Below are 27,358 nucleotides of genomic sequence, written 5' to 3' on the forward strand. Positions count from 1 at the left end.
ATGCACAAGTTAGAATGTTCACTATTAATTTTGTAACGTGTATCAACATAAATTATGTGTTTGGGCTGAGACCTTTTAAGAGGCCCAGGGTGTTACATACCTAATTTCCAGTGAATGTCTATGGGATCTGAAAATAACTTCACTGGGAGCCTTTGAAAAAAAAAATCAAAACTTTATTCTTTGTGTGTGTGTGTAAACACATATATATAATGTTTTAAATGGGTATATAAAATTATATATGTATAATTTTATATACCCATTTAAAACATATATACATATACATATATACAGTTAGTTAGTGTGTATATATATTGTATTTATAATCAAGCTATTATATATATGCATTGACAAAAACCTGAAGATGCATCCTGCCCCCTGTTGCCAGTTTAAAACTGTGCTTAAATCATTACATCTAAATATTGAGCACTGCAGATTGACAAGTACATATAGAATGTCACAGACTCAAATGAATTCTTGTTGAAGTTCCACTAAAATTAATACACAAATTTGACCAATAAAACATTAGACATAATTAATATAAAAATTCACCTTGGGAATTAAATGCGAAATTACATTTGATGTACACTCTTTTGAACTATAAATTAACTAAAAAAATTTTATCTCCCTGTGTAGTTTGCAAATCTGTTTACTGGGTGGATAGGGCACCATAATAGAGAACAGTGGTAGTTAGCAAGCCAGTTCTAATTTTGAAAGTGCAGGAATGTTGTCTTTGAACATGATCCAGGGGTAAGTCTTTACACCTGGTGGGACTTTTTCACCACAGTGATCATTATTAACTATTTGTGCTTATCGCTCCAAATCTTAAAAAGCTGAACTGTTCATACCTTAGATACTACGGAAATCAGTGCCTTGGATTCTTTAATTTCACATGACAAAGAGTACAGGGCAAAACAAATTAGGTGGCATATTATTAAGTTATCAGTGAACTTTGTATTTTTATTAAAAAAAAAGTGTGAAATTTTATCACTAGAAAGTTCTTTACTGTTGATCCATCAAAATATCTTTACACATCCTCTGATAAATACAGTTATTTAAAAAGGGCACAGTGTTAAGACAGATGATGGAGACTAAGGAAAGGCTCATTTTTAACATTTCCTACATCAAACTACATCAGATGTACAGAGGGGAAGGGCTCAAAAACCTGTTGGAAGGCCTAAAATTGTCAAGTAATTTACACCGAGGAAGCTTAAGTCAGGGAGGATGAAGGATGTAGCATAGATTAGAAGACAGAGAAGAGAGGTTGCCTCATATCTATTAGCAAGATGTAAATTAAAAAATAAAAACATTACGAAGTAGTTATTAACTTTATCCACAACAAACATCCACAGCCAAACCCTACTTGCTTTATTCAAACAAGACATTACAATGAAATGTAACTAGATTTATCAGTAAGGGAAACAAGAATGATCCTGCTCCTATGCAAAAATCCTATTAATTCAGCAAAAGCAGGGCTAAGACCTGTGCAAGCATTTGGGGGTAGGTGGAGTAATCAAAAATCACATACATATGCTCTGCTCTCAGTGGCCACATCCAGACATGCGTGGACATTTGGTTCCCTGGGGACAACAGCGGCTGCCCACCTTGTGCTGCTGCTGGTTGTCCCTGGGGAACGTCTGTGCCACATGCGCTCTAATACATGGCAAGGGGTATGGGAGGCTGAGTCCTCAGGGCCTTCCAGGACTGCAGCAGCAGCAATCCTGCTGCATGGAGTCTAGCCAGGAGCGAAGTGTGGCTCCAGCCAGCCAGGCTCTGGCTTTGGGCAGCACACGCTGCTGCCATGTGCACCACTCCACTTTTTTTTTTTCCATGTTGGTTTTTGTGCCCCCTGGACATCCAAGGATCAAAAAAACCCCTCCATGCTGCTCCCTTGCAGCGTGGAGAAAAACAGACTGTGCAATATATGGTGTCACAGATGTGTCTGCAGCACCACGTACCGCACTGCTGCGCTTGTTTGGACGCGGCTAGTGAAGCAATTTATACCTGATGAGAGGCCTAAAGACTGTTTTTTGTACTGGTGTTTTTCTGCCATCTACTATAAACAAGATAAAGGAATTATTCAGCTGTATTCCAACCACAAATACTAAAACAAAGCATGCTTTGTCACATCAAGTGCTTTTTTGTTATTTTTTCTTTTAAGTTTACTTTACAGTCTATTCAAAATAAGTCCACAGCTCTCTGGTAAAACAGGGTCCATCCTTTGCAAGGAAGGCATCAAAAGTCAACCTGGGAGTCTGGCAGCCACAGGGAGTGAGAAAGGTTAAAGTGTCTCAGCGTGGGAAGGATCCTCTCAGTGGGAGCAAGGATCTTTGTGCAGGAGGGCTGACGTCAGTGGAAGTGGGAGGGAAGTGGTGGTGGGGAAGGTTGTTAGGGAAATGACTGAGAATTGGCTTCAGTGGGAGCAGGAGAGGCTTGGATGGCCTCAGTGGGAGTTGGGACAGTACATGTGGGAGTTTCAAAGGGAGAGATAGCTCATCCTGTGTTCCAAAGGGAGAGAATTACCAGAACAAGCAGAAAAAGGAACAGAGGAGTTTGGTGGCTTAAATCATGGGCAGTTATATGCAAAAATTAGATTCTATATTGTGATGTCAATGTATATGGTCTTAATGCCTTGGAGTTCAAAGGCAGGTTAATCAGCAGGTAAAACAAATGGTCATTTACAATGTGGCCCTGCAGACTTAGGCTTGTGTCTAACATAAAATAAAGGAACCTCTGATTTACTGCCTGCCTCCCCACTTCACCAAAAATATATTCATATCTGGGTGCATATTCATGGAGTAAGGAGTAATACAAGGGAAAAGAAAATATTACACAAGTGAATGAACTACAGCACAAAATAGAAAGATAATGTATGCAGTGTGGGGTAGAAAAAGGATTTAATAATGCCAGGCTGCTGGGATGGCACATTGCTCACAAGTGGTAAAGCCTCAAACATGTTATGCAAGTCATTGTAAAAAAAAAAGAAGAAGCCAATAAACCTTTTACACCACACCAGTTTTCACTACATTATGCTCCATTTTTATAAATGAGAAAACATAGTATCAATGATTTAGAGTATCTCTGTAAAGTTGCCCCAGAGTCCAGCTACACACTTCTGAGGGGCAGAAAGAAAACACAGACATAAATGTCCTCCACAAACAACTTTCACAACCTGAAAATCCCCTGTGTAGGAACCTTTGGAGATCACAAGTGCTGTCTCTGTGGACAGCTCTCCTTTCCAAAAACACAGTATAAAGCTCCATTTGCTTGCCTGGATGGGTCATGTGATAACCAAACCTTAAACCTGTCACTGTTCCAGAGTTAAGTATTGCTCATCCTGCACTTCTGACAAGTGCAATTTGGGGCTGAAGATTCTACATATGGGGGAGGAAAGAAAACATTCTTGTGGTCTATTCATTGTTTAAATGCAACACTTATTTCAAGCTGTTTGGAGATTTGGAATGTTAACATAACACACAAAAACACTGAGTAATGGGGAGAGGGCAGGTAAGGCCACCAAATTCAATTTACTGCATGGCTCCTCTTATTATTGAATAGATATCGCCATAATTATGTGCACCACATATAGATATTGCCTTGCATGAATGTGCACAAGCTATTCAGCAACCTTACCTTGGACAAAGTTAGATTTTCTGTTCCTTTTTAGGGATGAAAAGTTAATATTTTCAGATAATATGCTTCATGGATGATGGGTGCTATGAAATATATACAGAACATCAAACACTCAGAAAGTTATTCTGCCATTGGACAACACAGAATAATGAGAATAAATCTCAGTGCCAGCTAGCAATAGATATAGTCCAGTGTTACAGGTAGGATTTTGCTGTTCTTCTGTATGGTTCCTTTTTACTAGAAATTGCACATCTTATAACTAACATATACTTCCTCTATTTGAATCATCAACATTATGTAAAAAGGTATACTGTGCAAACTGCATAAAAGAAAAGGGTAACTGCAAATGTTAGTTAGAATTAAAATAGATGATACACGCAATAGGTCAAATGTTGTTGATCTTCAACATATGACCTTCTGGACTTCAATTTGTACATGTGTAATTTGGCCTAGTGAATGAATATCATCCTGACACGGAGAAAAATGCACCTCAGGTAGGTAACTGCTATCCACACAAATTCTGATTACAGTACCTGGACCAGCCTTGAGAAGTGCTAATATCATATGTTCCAGGCTCAATGCATCTGACAGTGTCCAAACACTTTAAAGGACATACTCAGCACTTTGCAGAGGCTCGGTTGGTGGCATCACGCTCCTTCCCACAATTCTCTCTTAGGCCAAGCTCCTATCACCTTCAAAACTGTGTGTTTGTATAACCTTGCATCCAACCCTGCTCCAAGACTCCCACTGACTTCACTAGTAATAGGACTGGCAGGCCCCTTATTTGCAGTTCTGTGCTCAGTTTCTTTTCTAAGGTAACCTGACTGCATGGTGAAAAGTAGGTGACACAATAATTGCTTAGTTAGCTTTCATACCCAGCATAATTTCAGTGACAATATGGTTGTATATTAATAAAGCAAGCAAAATAAACGTGATCACAACATACATAAAAAAGCACAGAACAAAGACGATGCTGTGTTATGTATCTGAAAGAGACTGCAGGATTTTGAACAAGAAATCTGCATAGATGGGGGTTAGATTCTGTATTAAATCAATACAACAAAAATCCCACTCATATTTAGCAAAAACAATTATTTTGAAACAGTGTTACTAGACCTATGAAATACGACATTTAGTGAAAAAGCCAAAACTATGGATAAAGTACAGTGCACATGTGAACAACAATGAACTATATGATGTCCAGCCCAGTTACTTCTCATGTCGTTGGCCCCCCAATAATAGGCAGCATATTCACAAGCATCTTGAAATCAAACTGAAAATGTCACAAAAATTAGTCTTTCTGAAAACAAGTTTTATTTGAAAAAGCCAAAAAAGAGCAAAACACTCTGAAGTCATTTCAAAGGTGAAAGTTGTGATCTTCTTGTATAAAATGTTGCAAGATGCTTCTTCAAACATTCTTTACAACTGAAAGAGGGAAAAAAGCTTCCCAGAGAAATCTCAGGGTATGCACAAAAACAAATAACCTACAATTCTTTACTGTGGTTACCATGATTTTATCAGTGTGTCTTGATGCATGTATGTAGGCTTATAGATTAGCTCCCTATAAAGTATTTATAACACACAAAAATAGTAATCTGATGTGGAATTGCTTTTACGAACCCTTTTAGATACCATTAAATCCCTTTTCAACCTGCGCAGTTTCTTCTTGTTACCTACATTTTTTTCATCTCTATGAAGAAAATTATTTAAGAGTCACCCTCCCCGCAGAAGAATTTGCTCAAATCGGTAACTAAGCGGCATTCTTGATACAAACATTAAATGCACAAGAAAACTGATGATTATTACAGCAAGTCTGCAAAACGCTTTGCCATTCTTTTAGCTCCTTCCTATCCTTCATACCTATAGCTTACATGGACAAGCGTGCGTCTCAGCCCCTAGCACGGGAACCAGAGCGACTCAGCCATGTTATATAACATCTCAGGTGCATCCATCACTTGATTTTTCAATTAGAAGGGGGGGTCTCTTTTTCCCCTCCAAACTGCAGAGTGCCTTCCCTCCTCCCCACCCCCACCCCCCCGAAAAAAAAAAAAACCACAGAGTAAAGGTGAGGCAACAAAGCCTGCGACAGTAGGAACTGACCAAAGACAGGCCCCACGCGGGGAGACCAAGGAATAGGAAGTAAATAGAAAGGCATTTCTTCAGCTCTCCTAACTCTCCCTTCGCCTTCAGTCGCACGCTTGTTTCTGAGGATGCGTCTCCCTAGGACACAGAGCTCGGGTGCTCCATGTCTGTGCGCCCAGGCACACCCCCTCGACCTTCTCTCCAGCAGCCAGAAGCAGCGAAGTCAACAAGCCCCGCCAGCCAAATCTGTCCCTCTCCTTCCAGCCCCGGGCCGCGGGGAGGCAGGGTGCTGCCAGCCGGGGAAACAGCCCGAGCAGCAACGGGGCTGCAGTGCGGGCTGCCCCGCGCCCGCGCCCGCGCCCGCGCCCGCGCCCGTCCCGGCCCCTGCCGCTCCGGCCACGGAGCCTTCCCGCGCCGGGTGTCGGCCGGGCTTTACCTTAACACTGGCTCTGCCGCTCTGCGTCTCCGCCTCCAGGCTCTGGCTGTTGTCCCTGCGCTCCTTCCGAGCGGAATTAGTCCTCGCCTTGTAGGCGGCGGGGTTGGAGGACTTGATGAATAATCCCGGCACTGGGTTGCCCGGCGGATGCTGCTGCTGCTGCTGAGCCATGCTGGCGTTGGTCTGCTGGGGCGAGTGCGACTCCTCCGACTCCTTGCTGCTGCGGTACACCACGCGGCTGTCGGAGATGTGGATGCTCGGGGCGCAGCCCATGCTTGGCGCGCGGCCGCCGGGGGCTGCTCCCGGCTCCGGCTCCGGCTCCTCGCGTCCCCGCGCCCGCTACCGGGCGGAAGCGCCGCCCCGCCGCCCCGCGGGCGCTGTCATCCCCCGGCCCGGGACACGCGCGCAGGAAGGAGCCCGGCTCAGCGGCGCCCCGGCCTCACGCTGCAGCGCCCCGCGCGCGGCCGGGGGCCCCGGCCCTCCCTCACGGCCGAGTCATGCCCCGCTCCTCCTCCGCAGGGCCCCGAGCAGCGGGCGCCGCATGCCGCGCTCAGCGCGGCCCCCAGCGGGGCGCCCCGGAGGCCGGCATCAAAGGGCCCCCACGGGGCCCGCGCGGGTCCCCCGCCCCGGGGCGCGGAAATGGCGAGAGGCGGGGGAGTGCCGCTGCGCCCCCCGGCCCTGCCCGGCCCAACCCGCCCGGCGCCCCCGGCCACTCGGCTCCGCTCCGCTCCTCTGCCCCGGCGTTTGACAGCGGCGCGCCGGAGCCAATCGCAGCCCCCGCCGGCGCTGACCTCCAGCCTCTACTGGCGTCAATGCAAATGAGGCGGCGCGGGCCAATGGGCGGCGGCGGGGGCGGTGCCGCGCAGGGGCGGGAACTTCAAACCCGCCGCACCGACCAGCGCCGGGGGCGCAGCGCCGGGAGCCCGCTCCCCCCCAGCCTCCGCCTGGGCCCGTCCCGGGGGCAGGGGGCGCTCCGCGTGAGCGCGTCATCACCAACCGGCGGATCTCGAGCCACCGGTAGATCTCGGAGTCGATGGGAGGCGGGGGGGCGCCCCGGCCCAGCAGGTCAGTCCGTTGCGAAGGGGCAGGGGCGCCCCCTCACCGGATCGAGGCCCCGCGGTGCCGGACAGTGCCACGGGTCACTGGGGCCACCACGGCCAAACTCGGGGCCGCGGCGCTCCCGGACGTGGCCCCGGCGCTTCATCCGGCACTCCCACGCCCCAGCTGGCACGCGCAGGGGGGCACCGGCGCTCCTGCCTGCCCATCACCTAAGCAGGGTGTACTGCCTGTTAGGGGGTGCACATGCACCCCATGTACCCCCTACACGTCACCACGGGACAGTGCCACAGAGGCAGGAACAGGGGTAAGTTGAGTGGAGTCCCAGCCAGGTGGGACTTACCTGCTGGGGAGGTGTGCCCCCAAATAATTCTCTCAATCTGTCCCCTCTTCCCGCCGCACAGACTTACCTGCTGAGCAGGGGGAAGGTGGGTGGTGGTGGCACATGGTAGATCTTGGGATGCTTTTAAATGCCAAAGGTGATCTCCTACTTAAAAAGCTTGGAGACTAATGGGTTATACCAACTGCAGGTGCTTCCTCAGCCTGATGAAGGGTATTTATACCTGAAAGAAGAATTTTTCCAACCGTCTGCGTGGGTCTAATAAAAGATCAAATGTACCCAAAGAATCTTATCTGCCAGTGGTTACTGCACATTTGGTTTAGTACTTGTACAATCAAGTAGTAAATGCGCAGTAACCAAGTTACTGCACCATAGTCCTAGTGGACACCTGTTTGATGATGCTACTGTGCAGTAGCCTAACAATAATGCACACTAGTGTACTGGCAACATTAGTGCTGTGATGCTACTTCACAGCATTATTGGGCTATTGCACAGTTAGCATCTTGCGCAGACATGCACAGAGCACTCTCATCTTGAACCACAAACATCAACATGCAGTGATCATAATTATCACGGGGCTATCAAACAGGGTGAGATGGCTTAGGTGCCTTTGTGCACTGCAAGTGTTTGGATTCCTTAACATTAGCTCTGAACTTAAGTCCATCACATTTGGCTTGGGGTGGTAACTGCAGCCTTTCTGTCGTGTTTCGATTCCTTCTAAGGCTGCCAGGTAATTTTTTTCTTTAAGAATTACATGCCCATATGCATGTCTGCTAGTGAGGAAGAGGTATACGAAGCAGGCAGCAAAGGCATTCAGAGGGAGAAGAAATGCATTCAAATATGCTAAAAAGTTACAGTAAACATAGATGCTGAAACTGTTTTGTAACGTAAAAAAATGTCAAGCACTTGGCTATGTTTAAAGCATCTTATCAAGTAACTAAGTACAAAAAAGGAAGCGCTACTTCACTAATGCAGATTTGCCAGAATTTTCTCAAGATCACAGATGTGCAACTAATCTAGTACCAATGTGTGAATTGTGACACTACAAATGCTAAGACAGTTTTAGAGCACATTACCAACACTCAAAAAGCTGCTGTCTAATGAAGCGAAGAAAGTACCAGCAGAGCAGACACCCACAATATAATAATTATCCATCATCAATAATATACAGTGTAGGCAAAGGAAACTGAACTGCCCCAACATTTCATTAATGATGACTGAGTTACAATTCTTCAGTGGCATCTTGAACACTTCCAGCATATTGAGGCCTTATGCTAAGACCTGTGACAACTAGGAAATTAAAAGCTACAGGATATGCTGCTGCCACAATGTAACCTTTAACTCTGCTCCTTGCAGCTGGCAGTAGCCTTTTGGATCGGTAGGAGACAATTGTTTATATTTGAGTCCACAGGCTTGGGTTCCAGCATTAGCTGCAAAACCTCCTGATGAATTCTGTGGTCTGAAAAGTACAGTGAACTAATAAGCAACCTTATCTTGGCATTAATGAACTTCTTGAGCAGTTAACTTCTTCAAAAATAACTTTTCAGCATCTGTATAAGCTACAGCCCAAGTTAGTCTCTTTACTGCTAACAGCTCTTCAGTAATGATGAAACCATGCAATGGTTTCACCCTTCCTATGCGTGAGGATGGGTGTTTGTGTCCCAAAGTTTGCAATTTAAAGAAGTTTTTTTCCAAAAATCTAATTGATCTATTAAAAGATATCACCTCTATCACGAATCCCGATTGCTTTTGCCTCTAGACTAATATGGGTACAACCTGGATACCTGACCTATTCTTCCCAGTGGCTCCAGCTCGTGTTTCCCACCACTGCGCTTCAGCGTACGCAAATTCTCTCCCTTGTGCTCATTTCCCTGACCATCTCTCCACCTTAGCTGCTCCAAACTGTCTCAGGCCCCATATTTTCCCCTTTGTTCTTAAAGTTTCTTCCAGGACATTACCTTTCTGAACCTTTCACTAAGCCCTGGAGAGCCCCGTCACATATTAGTTATTATTAGTTAACACTGTCATAGATCCCTGTGCTTCTCTGCTGAAACATACCAGGCCCGTGCTCCTCTGGGGTATTTAATGTCTCAGATAACACTGGGTTTAGAGAAATGTTATGCACTGCTCCTTTTATCTTCATAAGCCTTCTCATTATCCCTTTTCCCCAAGAGTTTCAGCACTTACAAATCTATGGCATGGTTTTCAGCTCTTCATCCCAATCTCAATACCGTGTGCTCAGTGCATGCTCCAGGCATGCCTTTTATCACTTCTCAGCTATGATCTTAGTGCTTCATGCTGTGCCACACACCAAGCCTGCCTGTTCCAACTACTCTCCCCAAATCTCTAAAATTCATGACTGCCAAGCAGTCAGCGTGCCTGTTCTCAGCACTCCACCTTGTGCTCATTCCCAGTGCCCCATCCAGGTCTCATCACTACAGGAGCACATTTGAAAGGTGAATAGAGGTGAGGTATGGAGAGCTCAGGAGCCTCCTTCCACAATCCCCTGCATAGCTCTGACTCCCTTCTTTCCTTTGCACCCTATCGTGCACTGCTCCGACTCTCCATTTTTGCCCCAGAAGCAGCTACAGGACAAGGGCAAGGAAGATCCCGAACTCCAGGAAGATACACTGAGAGTTCTGGACACTCTTCTTCAACATGGGATGAGTGAAGACAATGGGAGACCTGGAGTAGCCTCTCTTGGCTTCATGAAGCAGTCATAGGAAGGAATGGTGGGGGAGGAGAGAGAGGACCCAGATGTCTTCACTTCCCTTTCCAAACACAGCATGGAAAGGGAAGGTACTCAAATGTCTTCATCTCATGCTTCTACTCTGTGAGGGTTTCCAGGCTTCCAGAAAACAAAGGGGTTTGAGTTAGGTTTTTTGTTTTTGCTTTTTTTGGGGCGGGGGTAGAATTTCTCTAATCCTTAGTGAATAACGGAATGAGCTACTGTTTTAGAGACTTGGGTCTTTGTCAAAGCTTTAGTAATCAATGAACTGGGTTTTCAAACAGCCCCAGTGTTTGGAAAATCCCTTATACTACTAAGGGTCTTTTTTCTAGGGGTGTGCTGGCCCCAGAGCACAGCTGTCAGGATAATGGCTAGAAAGGGCAAAACCCCTCCCTGCATTCTCTCAGTCCTCATACTCCAAGCCCTCTAGCTGCTAAGAGCCCCAGTCTTACTGCACATATGCCTTGCACCTCCTTAGGCACTTCCTTTTTAACTTGTACCAACCCAGAATTCCAAACTTTAGCCTCAACAACTCTTTTTAGCATTTCTTCCCCAAGGAGACAGTGGATGACATGCCCTGTTCAAGATAAATCCTGAGAGTAAAAGCAGTTTGGGGAAGGTGAGAGCCAAATAGGTGGGGGAAAACAAAACTAGGTGATTCTGTAATCAGCTGGATTGGTGGGGAGATGGGAACAAATCCCTGCAATGATTCCAAATAATGTACCCTGCTTATTCCTTAGACACAGCAAATGTATATGCAATCCAAGCCAGCACATGAATATTAGAGCACTTAAAATTGCCATCCTTTAAACAGTAGGTGACTCTCAACCTTCACTATAGCAGAGCTGCCAATTTGCCATAATTAAAAACAGAATGTGTGTGCAAGTGATGAATATAGAATGCAACAGCAAAGCTCCCATTCAGTCAAAAGCTCTCAGTGTATTTGAGCATGTGATAACGTAAGATTGTGTGTGCATGCTTAGAAGAGATACAGGTAATGAGGTAAAAATACAGGTTATAAAGGTGCAAACCCAAGGGCCACACATGGCTTTTTAGTCTCACCCTAGTACCTATATTGTTATAGTTATTTCTAGTTAATATTGGGCTTAAAAGCTAAGAAGGGAGTCCTCCCATTCTCACCTTCAGAAGTGGTTCAAGCATGGGTAATGGTAGCTTCTCCTATGCGACTATGTCCCTTATTTACTTGATCTGGGACGTTTTAAGGTCAGACAATAATGCTGTTTCAAGGTCATTCAGACCTTTAGGATCTCTCACAGCAATGACAGAATATGGCTTAACATATTAATTTCAAATACCTGAGTGTTGGTTTTAGAAACATCTTGTCCTCATTCTTTTTCCACCTTCAGTTTATTAAATTTTAAGTGCTACTGGCTAACACACAACAAGTGGCAACAGAAAAGTGCCTCTGTTGAGGAAGAAGGTGCTATAATTCCTGGCTCTACTAACCAGCAAATTGTTACTGTGGTTAGCACTTCAGAGCCGCCACAGCTTTGTCAGAGGGAGCTGCAGTCTATTCTGCCTTATACATCAACAAAATCATTGGCTAAGCTCCTCTTACCCCTTGATTACCCATGCTGATAGAAAAGGCAAAAGGAGCATAACTTAATTTGCAGGGATCCAAGCTTAGTTTTCAGTGCTGACACAATTCAAAGAGGATGTGGAGAAGCTTGAGAGAGTCCAGAGAAGAAACACACATGATCAGAGGTCAGGAAAACAGACCTTACGACAACAGGCTGAGAGCCACAGGGCTCTTTAGCCTGGAAAAGCGCAGGCTCAGGGGTGATCTGATGGCCACTATAAGTTTATCAGGGGTGACCACCAGTATCTAGAGGAACGTCTGTTCACCAGAGCGCCCCAAGGGATGACTAGGTTGAACGGTCACAAACTCCTGCAAGACCGCTTCAGGCTGGACATAAGGAAGAATTTCTTTACTGTTCGAGTCCCCAAGGTCTGGAACAGTCTGCCATCGGAGGTGGTTCAAGCACCTATATTGAACACCTTCCAGAGTAAACTGGATGCTTATCTTGCTGGGATCCTATAACCCCAGCTGACTTCCTGCCCTTTGGGCGGGGGGTGGACTTGATCTTCTGAGGTCCCTTCCAGCCCTGATGTCTATGAAATCTAGAGTCAAGCTTTTTGGAGGCAAAGAAATTTCATTTCAAGTTAATACCTCAACTTGTCACAGACAAATAAATGTAGGAAAAATATTACTTATATGGACAACTTAATATTATATAACAATAGTATGACAGAATATAAAATTTTATTTACCCAGACATGAGGATCACACCCACATACTGACTCATACTGGTATTCTAATCTTCCAGAGCTTTTCTGTTATTATAGGACATAGCTTATTGCTACTGCTTCCTATCTGTGATTTCACGATTGAAAAGCTTACCAGAATCAACAAGGGCCCGATCCTGCAAAATTTCTCCATGAGAACTCCCATTTTGTCTTCAATGGGAATATGAGGTGAACACAGAACACACAATTAGGCTCCAAAGAACTTAAAGCAACCAACTGCAGAAACACTACGGAGTCAGTGTGACTATCCAATATAGGGGAAAAATATGTATTTAAATTAAAATGCTGGCATGGACACTGGTTTTAGGTACTGGTTATGTGTAGTCATGTCTTGTTTCCCATATATATCGATATCTATCTATGTGTATGTAATATATCTATCAATATAGACATCACATACACACACACACTGTTGTTTCTATTTGAAATATCAAAAATAGTATATCATTAAAACAAATGTATTCAGGCTCTACTATCTGCAATAGAGGGAGGAGTTTATACACATGCATGTTTCAGCATGACTTTTTGCATTAAGTTTTGGGAGAGGAGAAGCTTATTTGGGTTTATTTGCTGCAATGAAATTCAGCTATGGAGTTTACCATTTGAGAGAACAGAAGAGCAGAGGAAGAACAGAAGTGTACACACTGACAGACTAGGGGCACAAGGGATGCATAGGGTCAGTACAGAATCAGTAAATGAGGGCAAAGGAGAAATGATTCTGTTGAGAGAATTCAGAAAAGTTCCCTAGTTTTAAGAGGTGAGTGGTGAATGAGCGCAAAGTTTAATTTGAGGAATTGGAGGATGAGAGAGAGGGCAACAGAGGAATTTGAGATGATTAAGTCATCAGCATGACCTGTACAGGAATGGGAGCAGAACAGATACTAAAGCATTCATAGAATGTATATTGTGTATGGCAAAAAAACCTAAACCTCACCATCAGATTCTTTGTCATTATACATATACCTGTGATCAGTTAGATTCCTACCTCAGAATAATCCTCTATCATCTTTGCCAAAGACTACACCACTGCCACAACCTCTGCTTTTCTGTCCTCCCATCCACACATTCATTTTAGCTACACCTGCTCCCCAACAAAACTTCCACAGTTTTAGGAATATGCATCCATTTCACATGCCCCTTGCTGATCTCCCCTTGCATGGTTATTTGTCAATATTAGATTTAGGCGTTAGCCAATTGTGTCATGACTTTATGTAAACTACATTAAAAATAATAAGTACATAGGCCCACAGTGAGTATTTGGTGGAAGAATAAAGTTCTGAGAATGGGCAAATCTCATGAGATGGTAACCCAGAATATGGCACTGGTAGGTGATAGAAAATAGGGGCAGAAATTGTCTTGAGCCAGAAAAGCTTCTCTTGCAACCATTTTTATTTTCCCAATTTCAGTCTCTCTCTATTCTCTGTTCTCTCTCTATTCTTTCCTCACAATCCCTTTTCCAAATACCTTCTCCAGCATTGGTTTCTCCTTCCTCTTCATTCCAGCCTAAGCTCCTCTTTCTGCCTAACCAAACCAATTTTGTCTCTCCTGAAACCTCCCAGTTATCTCCAGTTTCCTCCTTCAAAACTTGTCACCACTACTGTTCGTCTGTCTTAAGTCCTCTCAAATGTCCCTACCAAAATCCTCCAATCCTCTTCTTTGCCTTTTGTGGAGTGTTTCCAACCCACAGCTCAGCACCATAGTGAAAGGCAGTCTGAGTCCTGAGCCCTGCTTGGCTGTCGGACAGAGAGGGACATCAGTTCTCTCTATCCCCCACCTTTGCTAGCTGGAAATTTGGCTTATTGCTGTTGCTGGGATGCAGCAAGCCTGCCTAGAGCCTGAGCTCAGGAAAGGGAGACCTGGACAGCAGTAGGCAAGCATGGTCTCTGCACCATGGACAAGGCCTAGTGGCTGCCCCAGATAAAAGAGCAAAGGGACAGGAGCTGTAAGGGCAACCAAAACTCTCAGTCGCTAGTAGAGTTCCCATTCCTTTGAAGCATCTTGAACAGACGTTTTACTCCCATTATCTGGCTCCCAAATGCCCGGAACAACACAGTCAATAAAGGAATCTCCATTACACTCTCAATGTCCCTCAGATTCCCAAGTACCCCCTGGTCTCTGTCCCACTGCTGGCAGGCAGAAAGGAGGCCAGCAACTGATGATGAGCCCTCACATTTTAATCCCCTGAAGTTGAGCAAACTCTGACCAGAAGATCTATCTACAACCTTCTTCTGCCTGCAGACCAAGGAAAACAGCTTTCCCTGGAAGCAGGAGACTGCCCTTCCCCCAGACAGGTTACTTAGTCCAGCAGCTGATCAACAGCAGAAGAAGAAGAAGAGTTTTGAGAGCCACTGCTGCCCTACACGGCCTTTGGCTGCTCTCCCTGCCCATCCCTCTCCCTAAGTCAGCCAAAACTTTGTGGGGAAGGGAGGAACAAAGACAATGTTGTCCCCACCCACACCCCTATAATTATGTCTGGGCTTCAAAGGCAGCATTATCTATATTGCTACATGACTATACAGCCAGTTGGGATCCTGGAGCATTCATTCTTTCCCGTTAGTGAGTTCCCTGCTCTCTGCTCCTAAGCAACTTTTACCTGACACAGCTTCAGGGCATGGGGAGCCCTTTGCAGTTCTGTCCTTTCTGTAGGCAAGCTTTGAATTCCTAGGCCAACAATAAGCTTTTATTCTATTTTTTTATTGCTAAACCAATCTTTGTATACCAGATCCAGCTGTGATGTATACACCATAATTTGAGAACCTCCCTCTGAGAAAACCAGGCTTGCACTTTGTATACTGTTCACCTGGTTTTGATTTAGATGCTAAAGGCTATAAAAAGGTGTTTGGTATGTTGTACTATTGTTGGGTTACCCAATTCTTTTAAGTAACTGTATGGAAATAGGACGTAGAGTCTAACTTATGCCACTGTGGAGACAAGCAAAATTAAAGCAACACAGAAAGGAATCAGACTGGTTCATCCCGGAGGAGCTAGAAATGGATGCTGGCAACATGACAGTACTGGAAGCTCAGAATCTCTCCAAAGCTACTTTTAAGGACAGATCAAGTGCCTGTGGGACAGAGTGCCCTTGCTGGTTGCTGAAGTTACTGATTAAGGACCAGATTCTTTGTTACTTACTCATACAGAGCCATAACTACAATGGAGCACAAATCCTGTTCACTGGCAGTGGCACTTGTGGTCTTGAATCCCTTAAGTACTTTAAATATCCTACCCTACATGGACACATAGGAGTATAGCAGGCAGGATTTGGTTAAGTACTTCAGTACTTGACCATGTTGTGAGAAGCACTGTCTAACTTTGGACCAGATTCTGATATCCTTACCCACACTTCAGAGCATCTGAGATGAGTCATCCCATTGATCTTTTAAGCTTTTATGGGGAATGGCATTGCCCTTCCTAAAAGTATCAGAATCCGTGCCTTTAATTAAATGGTTATTTCCCTAGGAAACGACTCTAACCCTCCATCAGATAAACGGAGACAATTTTATGATTTTTTTGTTTCTCTTCACAAGAAGTCCATGTAACAATTCAGGTCCAGCTGTTTCTTTCCACATGGTAAAGCTTTTACTAGTAGAATTCATTCACAATTCTCATGGTTTTTCAAACTGTATTCTAGATCCCACAGCTCTCATCAGGGAAGTTACCCTGCCCACCACTTGACTGCGTTCAGCTCTGCCTGCTGACAGCTGTAAAGAGATATTTACAAGAATCCTGACCTCTCCAGTGCTGCGCCACAGCGCTCGTAGATCATGATTCTTGTAAATTTCATTTTACAGCTGTCAGCACACGTAGCAGAACAGCAGGAAGAGCAGCACAAGGATTGCAGAAGATGACAGAGTAGGCAGGAGAAGAGAAGCCACATTTAGGTCAGGTGCAAGGACAAGACCACATACGCGTTCTGGAGAGAATTTCTATTTTGTCTGCAAGAAACAGACAGCACTATCAGTTTTTAATGTGGGAAATGCAGCCTCACTGCTCAATCAACACATCTCTAGAAGATACAAACCTCATCCACATGGGTACCATTCTTTCAAACCATACAGCTACAGCTGTTTTATAGAGAGATTATCAAGTGAGGTTATACCATTTCAAGCAAAACAGTACTTGATAACTGGTTTTGTACATGAGTAGTTAGCACAATGTGATGGCCAAGGTGACAGAGTTTTGTAAATCAATTACATTATCAAAAACTATACAAAATTCCCATTAGTGTAGTTTGAAAGGATCCAGTTTTAAAACATGGTTTCTAGTTTGTGTGGGGATGGACTCAGAATTAAGCTTGCATTAGCTGGGAAGTCTCAGTTTTCTAATCCCAAATCCACCTCACTGTTTACTTGGACCTGAGCTGTGATGCAAGTATATCTCACCTACTGGACAGTTACCAGTTTTTAGGTCACACCATGTTAAACCTATTAAGCTTTCCTTGGTTGGAATAGGCTGAAGCTCTGTCTCTCCTCGATCTCTCTGACATGCTCTCAGGGTATAGGTGCTCAGCCTCTCACTTTGCAGAGAAACAGAACCTCACAACCCAGCTACTAAGCTTAGGCACTAAGGATGAGTGCTGGACCCCACTAAGACTCTGCAGCTTAAGCACACTTTTGCCCAAGCTCCAGGCTTTGTGCACTTGATCATGCAGTTCATCTCTTCAGGGTCAGAGGATAGTGGCAGCAGACAGGCATGCCATTTTGCAAGAAGTCCTAAAAACAGTAACTCTCTACTTCAATAGCACAAGAAATATACATTTCGGGATAAAACCATAACACACCAGGACACACTTTCCTTCCTCAGTTTCCTTACCAGCTTCAAGAGTTCTTTGGACTTAGGTCAGAGTCCAAGTCGCAGGAGTTCAGAACTGCCCTTCCTGAACACAGTTTCTCCTCAGATCACACTCGCTCTCGCACTGTGACTCTTGCTCTCTCCTGTGCATCCAGTTTCCTCCTCCTTCAGCTGGTCCAGAAGTTGAAAAAGAAAGCATGCCCTTCTCTTGCCAGAGCTGTTTTTGTCTCCTTTACCTGTAACTGCATGGCTCTACAGTGTAAGTGCTCACCAGCCAGCCTGAGAGCCTAACCCTAGGTCTGCTTTTCAGTGTAGAGTCCTGCTTTGTCAAGAGACTTAGTGGAATACTGCCAGCCTGCAAGGGGCAATCCATTATTTCCCGTGTTTTTCTCCTTTAACAGAGAGAAAAATCTGCATTTTTCTCTGTTAAAGGAGAAAAATCCATGTTTTCCCACAGCAAACAGAACACCCAGATCCCTTCCTTTTGGAGTTCAGACTTGAATAGCTGCTTGGTCCCGAATAATATCTCTCTCTGAGTGTGTCTCCATGTGAAGCTATGTTGCTGTAGTGATGCACTATGGTGACATATTGTCGGTGGCACAAACCATGATGCTGATGCTACATCACTGTAGCGATAAGCTACCTTGTTATAGTGCATCATTACTGTGACAAAGTGTATAAAAATAACCATGCACCGCTGGGTTGGCGCAGTTACAGCTGTTAGTGCGCTGTCATTTAGTACTTCCAAAAGTCGCCATGGGGGGGCACATGGCGATATGTTCTCCTTGTCCACTGAATGGATAACCAAAAAGTTTAGTGACCCTAGTTTGTTAGCCCTCTGGCAGATACAGTCATTTCTCTTATTACCTCACATAAGCTTTATTTCACCATGGAGGCAAAAGATGACAAACAGAGCAAGTAAACTCCATACTCCACATGGAAAGCTTTTCAATTTTCTCTCTCTACCCTGGACTCATCAATGATCCTGCTTGAAATGCTCCAGAAGCTCCTCAGGGACTTCCGGAATGGGCACCACTGGCTCCAGCTGGCTGTCCTCTACTTGCCCACCACCACAACAGGCAGGCTCTGCTCCACCCAGCAAAGAATATGGCTGTTTTCCATTTGCAAGGCTTTTTGGGAAAGCTTTTTGCTGATGAACCCTTTCCATGCCAATGGCTGGCCATCACTTTCCTGTGTCAGGTGTGGAACTTCAACCTTGGTCTGGACCTTTTCCTCCTGGACCCTGATTGCCTGAACTGGGATGCCCTGCCACCCTTTTACCCAACATAGCCTGGGCCTGATAGGCCTCCTTCCAACTGAGATCCTAGGGCAGGTGCCTGCAATTTCCAGAGCTGCTGCAGGAGCCCCTGGTCCATAACCTAGCCTTGCAGAAGAGGCGGCATGCCTCACTTTCAGAGGCCTCATCACTTTGCTGGTCTGGTCACACACCATAAAGCTGATCTACCTCTGCAATAAGCAGATGTATGAACAGTCCCTCACCTCATCCCTCTCCTCCAATCATTGCAGTCTGTTTCTCTGGCCAGGCCAGTACCCTGCTGTTCCGCCTGCTGTGCCCAGTGAGGACAGCAGCAGCATCTGTTTTGGGATCCTGTCTGGAAGGCACTGTACATGTGGACAGCCAAAGTGCATCATACTGTGTCCTCACTGCCTACCCCAACATGACCAGGGGGTAGTACCTAATGCCAGTAACACTAGAGGAAGCCATCCTAGACTGGTGCACCCTGTACAAGCTACACAGCACCAAGAGAACTGGCAAGTTCCAGTGCTGTCTGCTGCAGGGAACCCTGGCCACAGGCACCTTTGTCAGCCATTGGCCTGCCCCTTCTGTGATGAGGAAATGAAAGACTATTATCTGCCCCCAACTATAGCCACTCTTTGCTGTCCTCAGTGCCCTCTTTGGTGTGCTGGACTTAGATCTCTCCAAGACCATATACACTTTCTTTATCCTGTACCGAGTGGCTGAAGGGAGCATGTCAAACCAAGATGGTGACCCTGAAAAACCAGGGAAACCAGCTTGCAGAGGCCAGCTCCAACTCTTTCACTTCTTGATCAGGCACACATCACCTTTGAGTTTGGATGCTTCACCTTGAAACAAAATATGGACTAGGCCATTGAGAGGGCACTCTGCAAGATGTTGGATGGACAGCTAGTCCTAAATGTCTAACCCCATGATGGTCATTGAGAGGAGGGTGGTTCAATATCTGGCAACACAAATGTTTTAATTATTGAGAAGTGTTTCACGCTCAGCTCCTGGGAGAAACAGGCGCTTTCGCACTTCTACATTTTGTTTTTAATACATTTATTATAGAGGTTTAAAAGTCTTAAAAAGAAAAAAAATGTCCATCCGTCTGTCCGTTCCCCCCCCCACACACACACACACACACACACTCGCAGGGAGCATAGCCAGATTCCCCAAATCATCACAGCTTGCAGTTCCTGTTTCTTCAAGTGTCTTAAAGGAGCATCCCATTCTCCCACTGATGGTAGCAGGAACAAGTCACTCAGCACCTCACAAAGCCAGGGTTACTTGTGTTCAGATAATGTTAGCAATTGCTTTATTTGCAACTTGGAATTCCTTGCTAAGAACGAGGACCTGCAGTGCACAAGTGCATCAGGGGAATTTTATAACAACACAGGACAGACAGAGCCTACCCACAAGCCCACACTCAGGTTAAAACCTGGGCTCACCCAAGATTTTGGATCAGTTACCAGGACATCACCAGGTCCTGTCTATACTGCAACTTTTAAAGGTCTTGTAACCAGATGAGGGGACAACTGTTTTGTTACTGGGTCTCCTGACTCATTTATAGTTTATTGCTGATGGGACTCACATAGGAAAGAAGCTGTGGAATTAGCAAGTGGAATTAGCAGCTCATGCATGCAGATTGCAGTAGACCAGGCTCCTTGCTTATCCCAGGGCACATGGGGTTGGGGGAGTGCTATCCAGTTAGAACATTAACCCAAACTCACCTTCCACAGGAGCTCGGGGAAGTGACATCATTTTTCTAAGTACATGACATGTTTTTTAAACTTTTTTTTTTTAAAACTCAAAGGGCAACAGTCCCCCAAAATATTAATCTCTTTTAAAAAGAAGTCTGGCTCAGAATGACATGAGGAAGTAACTGACAGTGGCAGGATTACAGAATTATTAAACAGATCCTAACCAGCTCCTTGAAGGGCAAAGCAATAGAAAAATAACTTATAGCTCCTACATAGTACAGTGCATCAGCAGACCTCAAATTATTTCACAAAAGAGGCCAGGATCACTATTGCCATTTTATTGGTGGGGAAATGAGGCACACAGGGTGAAGTGACATACCCAAGGTCATTCAGTAGGCCAGTGGCAAAGGGGGCAGAGAGGCCATGTGTTCACATCCCAATCCAGTGTTCTATCCACTGGACTATGTCACCCTTCACCTCTCAAGGGGCAATTTATTGTTGCTGTGGGAATCAGAAGTTTCAGTCTCTTCATCTATATGGCTCACAGACATAACATGGCCCCACAAATGATTTTTGTTTTTAAGCACTCTTGCAGATCAGTCATTTGCATAAATTAATTCACTCTCTCTCACACATTTTAAGTTCCTGTCAATGCGAGCATGGTGCTTAGGAAAAACAAAACTAAGCAAACAGAGCTTTCAGCTGACTGGGATGCAAGATTGTCATGTGGAATATATAGGTTGTTGGTTCAAGGTTAGTGGATCTCAGTTGTCAAGGAGAATATTTTACATTTGTTAACTCCTTCCCCACCATGGCTCCAAATCATTAAGACAAGACTCAGGCTATTACTTTATAGCTTACCTTTTCTATTGCTTTTGATTTAAGAGAAAACTTAAATTTCTTTGCTCTTGTTTTAAATTCATACCCAGGTAGCCAAATCCAGAGCTATCAGTTAATGCTTGTAGGTGCATACTTTGGACACACTTTGGCAGAATATCATGTAATCAATACATTTGCCTGCCAAGTAAAGAATTTGTGGGGCAATTTGATAAATGTCAGCTGATGCTAGTCTAGGAGTCAAACTCACTGATGCAAACTGGTACGCACAGATGCACTTTTGCCAACCCCCCCCCCCCCCCAAAAAGCAGGGAAGAGAAAGAGCCTTGCTCTGGACCTACAGTCATACAGTCAGAACTTGCTGGCACCCTGGTGAAAAGAAGTAGTCTTGCAGCAGAGGGCCTGACCCAACACATCTTCTAAAACTTTCCAAAGAAATCCCTGGGACGTGGGGTGGGTGGAAGAGACCAAGGGATGGAGACTTAAATGCTCCTGTATCCTCTGGAAGGTTCAAGCTGCAACATCGTGGCACCATATTCACTCACCAGCAGAAAGCAAAGCCAAACTGACCAATTGGCTTTAACTTGTCACAACAAAACAGAACATCCAGCAAAAATCGGAAATGAAATATACTTTTCCAAGTTGGGTGTAATTATCGCAATTGTAGCCAAGGCTGTAGTCTGAGTAGCATTCCTGTCTGAGGAAGATCATGCACTCTGGGTTTTGAAACTCCAAGTTTGTATTTGTACTGTCAGCACAGGAATCTCTGCCATCTCCTAGAAGTCTGTGTTACAAAAAATAGCTCCATTTCCATTTGGGCATCAAAACAAGTCACCACATTTTCAAAAGAGCTCAGTTCTCTGGGTGCCGATCACTTGAGAATCTGCCCCTAAGCAAGTAGCCTTTGAAAAGAAACTGGCTTTTTATTAGTCGCTGCAGATTTCTATAGATTTACTTGGAAAAGGCCCAGTGGGCATTTTAATAACTGAAGAGTCTTGGTATGTAACATATTTACTAACATGCTCAAAACAATGTAATTCCCAATGCCTCGTCCCAGCGCTGCAATGCCTGCTTTCTGGATAGATCAGACATCCCAGAGGAAATCTCTCTCACTGGGGATAAAGCACAGGGATGCAAGAAGAAACACTGTCAAAAAGCAAACTGCCCAAATTAATCCTACCCCAAGCAGGTTAAACTTGCACATGATACAGCTGCAGGAGAAGCTCCCTGCAGGGCTTGCAATGCTGTGCAGTGACAAAGAATAATTTCCATTGTGTGATGCTCACATGATATGTACATAAGCTCCAATTTTGTGCCAATAAAGCCAGATTTAAAGGGAACTGTGCTCAACAGTGATGTCCTGCTGGCATGACATGTCTCTCAGCGTCTCAGTAGCTATTTACTTACAGGGGATTAGATTATGTATAATGCTAAATATCACTCATCTCTTATAAGGCCAGATTCTTCCAACCTAATTCCCTCACTCCATCAGCAGTCCCAGCAGCTGAAGATTGCACACAAAGGCATGAAAGACAGGGCCTTGCTTTCAGACATCTGCACTGGCAGATGCACCAAAAGCACATGCAAACTGGGCTGGATTTTCTCACACTGCTGAGTAGAGGTCTATTGCCTGCTCTTCCCTATCCTCAGCCTCTCAATCTGTCTTGCAGGGGTAGGCCTCACCCATAAAGTGGGCCATATCAGCAACTGCACTTCGGGGCCTGGTCCACTGGGGCTCACCACAAAATTCCCTGGCAAAAAGCCATGAAAATTAGTGCTGTCAAAACCAGTTCTCGCTCCACCCTCTGCAGCTGTAACTCCCAGTAGAGGGAGTTGCAATGCGCAGCCATGCTGGGCTGGCGTCAGAAGGAGCTTGGGGTATGTTGTGAATGCTGGAGGGGGTCCTCAAATGTTAACATGAGAAAACTACTTAAAGTAATAAGTGGAACAAGCCATACACAAAGCAAAACTAAGCCCAGAGTAAACCACTACAGTCTGCTCACATGGCTCCCCACTGAGCCCTCCCCTCCCCATTAAGGGGATGATTTCCAGGAAGCACTGAGAGATGAATGTCAGGAAATTCTTGTCTTCTCCTGTGGGTTTTCCCACAAAGCATTTTCACCACTTCTGGAGCAAATTAGCTATAACTGGAACCTAGTGCTCCTCACCTACAAGGTGCACTTTCCACAAATGCATTAAGCCCCCAAACATGGAGAAGGAGAATCAGTCCTGCTCTATCTCAGGACTTTTAAGGTTGCCCTGAATTTAGTAACAAGGAACCTGATCCTTATTTTCCTACATGTCCTGGGTTCACAACAGTGTCAGAGGAAGGGTAGCAGGGTGGGCTCTGTTCTTGCATATTATTCCCACTTTTTCTGCCCTCTCCCCTAAACACTTGTTTCCCTCCAAGAGTTGGAGGCACCTTGCAGTAGAAACCATAGCCATAACAGCAAAGTAAATTTACCTCTGTTTAGTAACAGAAAATCAAGATAACCCACCAGTAAACCTTTATCCCTCATGCTTCATAGTTTCATAGTAGGTAGGGTCAGAAGGGACCTTGGCAGATCATCAAGTCCAACCCCCTGCTATGGGTAGGAAAGAGTAGCAGGGTCAAACGACCCTGGCAAGGTGTCTATCTAGCCTCCTTTTGAAGACCCCCCAAGGTAGGAGTGAGCACCACTTCCCTTAGAAATTGGTTCCATATCCTAGCAGCCCTCACTGTGAAGTAGTGCCTCTTGATGTCTAGCCTGAACCTACTCTCAATCAACTTATGGCTGTTATTCCTTGTTACTCTGGGTAGTGCTTGGGGGAACACGAACTCTCCCACTGCCTGCTGGTCCCTCCGGTAAGTTTATAGATGGCTACCAGATCCCCTCAGCCTTCTCTTGTGAAGGCTAAACAGGTTCAGGTCCCGTAGCCTCTCCTCATAGGGTCTGCCTTGCTGCCCCCCGATCATGCAAGTGGCCCTCCTCTGGACCCTTTCCATGCTGTCCACATCCCTCCTGAACTGCAGCACCCAGAACTGGACGCAGGACTCCAGCTGCGGCCTGACTAAGGTCGCATAGAGGGGGAGGATCACCTTGGACCTAATCATGATGCATCCGTGGATGCATGACAAGGTGCAGTTGGCCCTACTGACTGCGTCCTCACATTGGCGTTCCACGTTCATCTTGGAATCCATGATGACTCCAAGATCCCTTTCTGCCTCTGTGCTGACGAGAAGGGAGTTCCCCAGCCTGTAAGTATGCTGCTGGTTCTTCCTCCCCAGGTGCAGTACCCTGCACTTGTCAGTATTGAATCCCATTCATCCTATTCTCATCCGCCCACCCCTGTAACCTCCAGATCTAGTTGTAGCCTGTCCCTCCCTTCTAGCATGCCCATGTCGTCCATGAATTTGAACAAGGTGCTTTTCCCCCCCTCGTCCAAGTTGCTGATTAAGATGTTGAACAGCATGGGCCCGAGGACCAAGCCCTGGGGGACTCCACTGCCCACATCCCTCCAGGCTGAAAATGAGCCATCCACCACCACTCTCTGGGTGTGGCCCTCTAGCCAATTTACAACCCATCTGACTGTGTAGGCATCAATGCCACAGTTGCCTAGCTTTTTAATGAGAATGGGGTGAGAGACAGTGTCAAAGACCTTCCTGAAGTTCAGAAAGACTACGTCCACCACGACACCTGCATCCAAGGTTTTTGTGACCTGATCGTAAAAGGCAATCAGGTTGGTCTGACAGGACCTGCTCTCAATGAACCCATGTTGGTTGCCCCTGAGCATCATCCTCCCTGCTGGTCCCTCACAGATGTGCTCCTGGATAATTTTCTCAAAGAGCTTCCCAGGACCAAGGTAAGACTAATGGGCCTATAGTTACCTGGGTCTTCCTTCCTCCTTTTTTTGAAAATGGGAACCACATTGGCCTTTTTCCAGTCCTCTGGCACCTGGCCAGAGCACCACGAGTGCTTGTAAAGCTGTGCCGGGGCCCCGCAATGACCCCTGCCAATTCCCTCAGCACCCTAGGGTGGAGAGCATCTGGACCTGCTTATTTAAACACGTCCAACCCCACCAGAAGTTCCCTAACTTGGTCTTTTCTGACCCTAGGCCTGGCGGTACCTCTCCTGAGTCTGTCCAGAATCCTGAGGGGGGGGGTGTCCCGGTCCCTGCTTAGAAAAATGGAGGCAAAGAATTTGTTAAAGAGGTCAACTTTTTCACCTGGTGCAACTACCGGATTGCCAAGCATATCCTGCAGGGGCCCCACATTACCCGATGCCTTCTTTTTACTCCCTATGTATTTAAAAAAGGACTTCTTGTTATCTTTGATCCTGGTCACTAGTCCTAGTTCTGTCTCCGCCTTAGCCTTCCTAACAACTGCCCTACAGTCTCAAGCAATGGAGGTATAATCCTCCTTGGTGATAGCCCCTCCCTTCCACCAGCTGCATGCCTCCTTTTTAGCTTTCAGATGTTCCTGAATGCCTTTGGTGAGCCATGGGGGCTTTTGAGTGCTCTTGCCCCCTTTGAGTCATGTTGGGACTGTCACCCTTTGGGCACAGAGGATCATCTCCTTAAGGAACAACCATTCATCTTGAACTCCCAACTCCCCTACCCTCCAGGACCTCAATGTCTCTCCTACTAATCTCCTTATCTCATTGAAATCGGCCCTCCTGAAGTCAAGGGCTACTGCCCTGCTGCAGGCCCTTAACACCCTTTGCTGGATAGTAAATTCCAGTAGACGATAATCGCTATCGCCCAGGTGGTCGAGAACCCGAAGCCCCCTCACCAGGTCTGTGGCCAGGACCAGGTCCAGCAAGGCACTTCCCCTGATTGGACTGTGTACCTCCTGGGTTAGGTGGAGATCCTGTATCTCGACTAGGAACCTATGTGAGCGGTCAGACCTGGCTGACTGCTCCTCCCAGCAGATGTCAGATCACCCATGACAACCACATCCCTCGACTTAACTGCCTCCACAAGCTGGCCCGAGAACTCCCAGTGCAGCTCTTCTCCCTGGTTGTGTGGTCTGTAATAGACATCCACTGTTAAGTCCCTTTCCCCCCGACCCCCTTGTATTCTTACCCAGAGCACTTCAGCCTGCCCCTCCTCTGGCCCAGCGCTGTTTGTTGAGAATGTGTATTGCTCTTTGACATAGAACGGGGAGGAAAGGCGGGGTGTGGTGCTCTATCCCGCCTGTACAGTCTGTAGCCCTTAATGTTGACTGCCCAATCATGGGCTTAATCCCACCAGGTTCAGTGAGCCCTACTATGTCCAGGTTTGTGCAAGTTAGCAGGAGGGCAAGTTCCTCCTGCTTGTTCCCTATACTACAAGCACTAGTGTAGAGGCATTTAAGGCCTCCTATGGCTGCTTGCACCACCCCCTTGATCCTAGGACTATCCGGACCCCTGTCACTTACCTGGGTACAGACCCCTGTTATTTGCATTCAGGTTTTTATTTAGCGTTATGCAGATTTTTCACTTAAACTCCAAGCCCATTGTCTGTATATAGTGACTGGCGGTTTCCTAGTATGGTATTTCTAAACAATCCTTAAAGTGTGTGTGTGTGTGTGCGCACGCGCATGTGCGTGCGCAAATACTAGGAAACAACCATTCACTGTATACACAGACAATGGGGTTGGAGTGTAAGTGAAATATACCAATCTATTTTATAAAAAGCTCTTTTTTTAAAAAAAAGTTACTTGAAGAGAGGAGAGCAGTAGTTCAAAGATAATAATCTGTAAGTTACATGCAACACTACAGACCCTGTAATGATCGCTGACACACATGCTTAAATAACTGATTAGAGTCCTCCATTGTATTAGCTTCATATAAAACATTTTTCTCTGCTGACACTGCCTCCTGGCCTTGGCCTGCCTGGGAAGTGTTGTGGCAGGTAGAAATGGAGTGTCCCTGATAAGTCACCACCATGGTTAGTTCCAATTAGCATTTGGGTCCTCATTGATCAGTGGGACTATGCTTGGGGAACAGATTTCAAGTAGACGTTAATTAGTCCCTGCACAGGTTTGGGGATACAGGACTTGAACCTGCAAGAGGCTGAGCAGCTTTTACTACTATTAGCATCAGGAGCTCCCAGCAACATGCTGGATCCAGCCCCAGTCTTTTATACATTTCAGCTGGTCAAACCAAGGGTCATTTAAAAAATGTTTTAATAAAAAATTGGTGACATT

General features: G+C 45.6%; 1 protein-coding gene across 3 annotated transcripts in view; it reads right to left on the reverse strand.

The window, feature by feature from the left end:
• The window catches only part of PDE8A (phosphodiesterase 8A), a 246,494-nt gene that overhangs the window by 195,303 nt on the left and 23,833 nt on the right, over positions 1–27,358 (reverse strand). The window contains exon 1 of one of the 3 annotated variants that reach the window (XR_016439284.1): positions 6,149–6,796. The exons of 1 other annotated variant lie outside the window; for it this stretch is intronic. Coding sequence is in view for 1 of the 2 variants with exons in the window: in XM_090028622.1 (XP_089884748.1) it covers positions 6,149–6,421 (273 nt within the window). In the remaining variant the exon portion in view is untranslated. Of the gene's footprint in view, positions 1–6,148; positions 6,797–27,358 lie in introns of those variants that run through there. One more of the 3 variants, XM_090028622.1, reaches the window with a different exon arrangement.

The sequence above is a fragment of the Crocodylus siamensis genome, chromosome 15 (assembly GCF_052110815.1).
Source record: "Crocodylus siamensis isolate JL-2025a chromosome 15, ASM5211081v1, whole genome shotgun sequence".
NCBI lineage: Eukaryota > Metazoa > Chordata > Crocodylia > Crocodylidae > Crocodylus > Crocodylus siamensis.